This window comes from Sinocyclocheilus anshuiensis, unplaced genomic scaffold (assembly GCF_001515605.1).
Source record: "Sinocyclocheilus anshuiensis isolate Anshui unplaced genomic scaffold, SAMN03320099.WGS_v1.1 scaffold247, whole genome shotgun sequence".
Classification (NCBI taxonomy): Eukaryota; Metazoa; Chordata; class Actinopteri; order Cypriniformes; family Cyprinidae; genus Sinocyclocheilus; species Sinocyclocheilus anshuiensis.
The window spans coordinates 720,384-723,131 of NW_015552543.1; the positions used below are offsets into that span (position 1 = coordinate 720,384).

General features: G+C 38.2%; 1 protein-coding gene across 1 annotated transcript in view; it reads left to right on the plus strand.

Annotated features, from left to right (window-relative positions):
• The first annotated feature begins 202 nt into the window (after positions 1-202).
• Positions 203-2,748, plus strand: part of LOC107663999 (SLAIN motif-containing protein 1-like) — an 11,861-nt gene continuing 9,315 nt past the window's right edge. The window contains exons 1-2 of the mRNA XM_016454442.1: positions 203-762; positions 1,874-2,010. Of these exons, the coding sequence (XP_016309928.1) occupies positions 290-762; positions 1,874-2,010 (610 nt within the window). The 5' untranslated portion in view covers positions 203-289. The remainder of the gene's footprint in view (positions 763-1,873; positions 2,011-2,748) is intronic.

The window sequence follows — 2,748 nt, forward strand, 5'->3', positions numbered from 1 at the left end:
TCAATTGAATGCATCCTTGCTAAATAAAATGATGAATTATAAATCATATTGACCTTAACTTTGAACGTGTATTGTATTGGGAATATATTTGAGAATAGAATAGAACATGACACTCCAAGATGTAAGGCACCATTTTCTTGCTAGTCATCTGAATGGAAAGAAAGAAGGATGTCGAGGAGCTGCATGGGTAAGTCAGGGGCTGGTGTTTTAGCCTGGTAATTATGTGGTGGTCGTGTGTTGTGTTTTGAACTGAGGGGGAGGAGACAGAGAGAGACACATCAGCATCTGAATGAAGCGTGCAAGCCGTCTGAAAGCACTGCGAGGCTGGGCACACAGGGTAAACAACACCGCCACCATCTTACTAACTGTTTATATGCTTTTCTCTTCAATGGACGGACTGCTGTTCAACCCGCAGATGATGGCGGACGTCAATGGCAACAATAAGATAATGAACGCAGAACTGGAGGTGAAAAAGCTTCAGGAGCTCGTGAGAAAACTGGAGAGGCAAAACGAGCAGCTCAGGACGAGAGCAAACGCTGCGAACAACTGCACCTCCAGCGCCCGTCATGGCCCAGACACCGGGAATTACTGCCTTTCATCCTCCTATTCTCCAGCGTTTGGACTGTCGGATGAGCACTATCCGTATTTCCATCCGCAGTCAGTGACTGGTGCTGATGAGGATGATGCCACTGTGCTGGATGAGGTGGAAATACTAGACCTTCATGTTGTTCTTCCCATCGATGGAGAGTCTGGTTACAGCTGGTACTGATGCTGCATTATTTGCCCAGTAAACAATGGTGTAATTCTTGCCTAAAAGGATTTGATTTTCGATTTTCAGCGTTGCATGTTCTTTGTCATGGCTTAAATTCAGTTCCCATGAAATGTCACCATAAGTAGACCATGTGTCCAGGTCCATTGTTAGTTACTGTTGGTGAGTGTCTGAACATCACTGATGGCAGGGTAACATCTTATTAGTGGTGAAAGATTGGCATGCTGTGTTGATGTGAAAAATGTCCATATTATTCTCAAGATCATTTGTCTTCTAAATGTGCACAGATGCATACATATTTGACTGTTCATTTGGGATAATTTCACACCGGATGGTCAAAAGTATTCTAACACTACACAGAGAAATAAAAACAGCGAATCTGGCCTGTCTTGTACATTTTCAACCGAATCACATCGTACGAATTCATACAGAATTGCCACCTCATAAAATACTTGGGTTTTTAAAAGAGAGACAAACCAAATACTAGGACATTATTAAGCTAGGATGTTATGCTGATAATATCATTTGTAATGACAAAAAAAAGTTATGTTTGAAAAATGCACAAAAATGTCTCAGACGCGAAGCCCACTTTATGTGTTCATACTGCATGGCATAAGATATCGATTAAGACTGAAATATGTATTTAAAACATCCTTTCACATTTATGTTACATGTTCATGAAAGCCAAACCATAGCATAAGCAAACATCAGGACATTCACAGAAATGGGTAGACATTTGATCAAGTCAAATAAACATAATTCACATCCTGAATTCAAATTTACACCTATATTTATTTTTAATCTTGCTAAATAGTTAGTAGAACTCTTTTAATAAATGAGATCATGTTTTTATTTTGCATATGTTTTTAGATAGCGATCAGTTAGATCATGTTTCAAACAAATGACTAAGATTTTCTTAAGCAGGTAGTGGTCATATATGCCTTTTCATATTTTAGGTGCAGTTTCAAACTCTTAATCAGCTGAGCTAATCCAAATGTTACTAGATTAACGATACAATTCATGAAGCATCCAGGCAACACTATAATAATGAAAGTTTGCAAAAGTACAGATTGGGATGTTCTAACCATGTTTTTATGTCACCAGGTTGTACGTGTCTCCAAAAGCAAAGCTGTTTCCTCATCTTCTCCTCAGTCCTCTTCAGTGGTGCAGACACGTGCTGGACAACCCCAGACCAGAGGTGAAGTTAGCCAAACGCTCATTGTGCTACAAACTGGACCAAGGTACCAACCATCATTCCCATGGATATAAAGTATGAAATCTGAATGTCTAAAATATCAGTGCAGTTTATGGTCAAATTTGAGTTTGAGGTTTAGGGATTGACCATTATAGCTTTTTTAAAGAAATATTTCACCCAAAAGATTTCTTCATCAGAACAGATTTGGAGAAATTCAGCATTACATTATTTGCTCATTAATGGATGCTCTGCAGTGAATGGGTGCCGTCAGAATGAGAGTCCAAACAGCTGATAAAAACATCACAATAATCCACAAGTAATCCAGTCCATCAGTCAACATCTTGTGAATTGAAATGCTGCATGTTTTAAAAGAAACAAATCCATAAAGGTGTTTTTTTTATTTTTTACATCAAACCATTTCTTTATCCGTAATATTGTAAAAAATAATATAGTGAAAAGGTAATCTCGTCTGAATCAGGAGAGAAACAAGTGAAAACAGTCCAAAACAGTTCCAAACAAATATGTTGTTATGATTTTGATGTAAGACGACAACAGGGGTGGACTTTTTCACTGGAGGAAGTGTTATTATGGATTATGGACCTGTATTTTGGCCAGAAGCGATGGCTTAAAGTAAAAAAAAACATCTTGATGATGGATTTGTTTATTACAAACATGCATCTTTTCACTTCAGAAGACATTAATTGATGGATCGGAGTGTTATGGATTACTTGTGGATTATTGTGATGTTTTTATCAGCTGTTTGGACTCTCATTCTGACGGCACC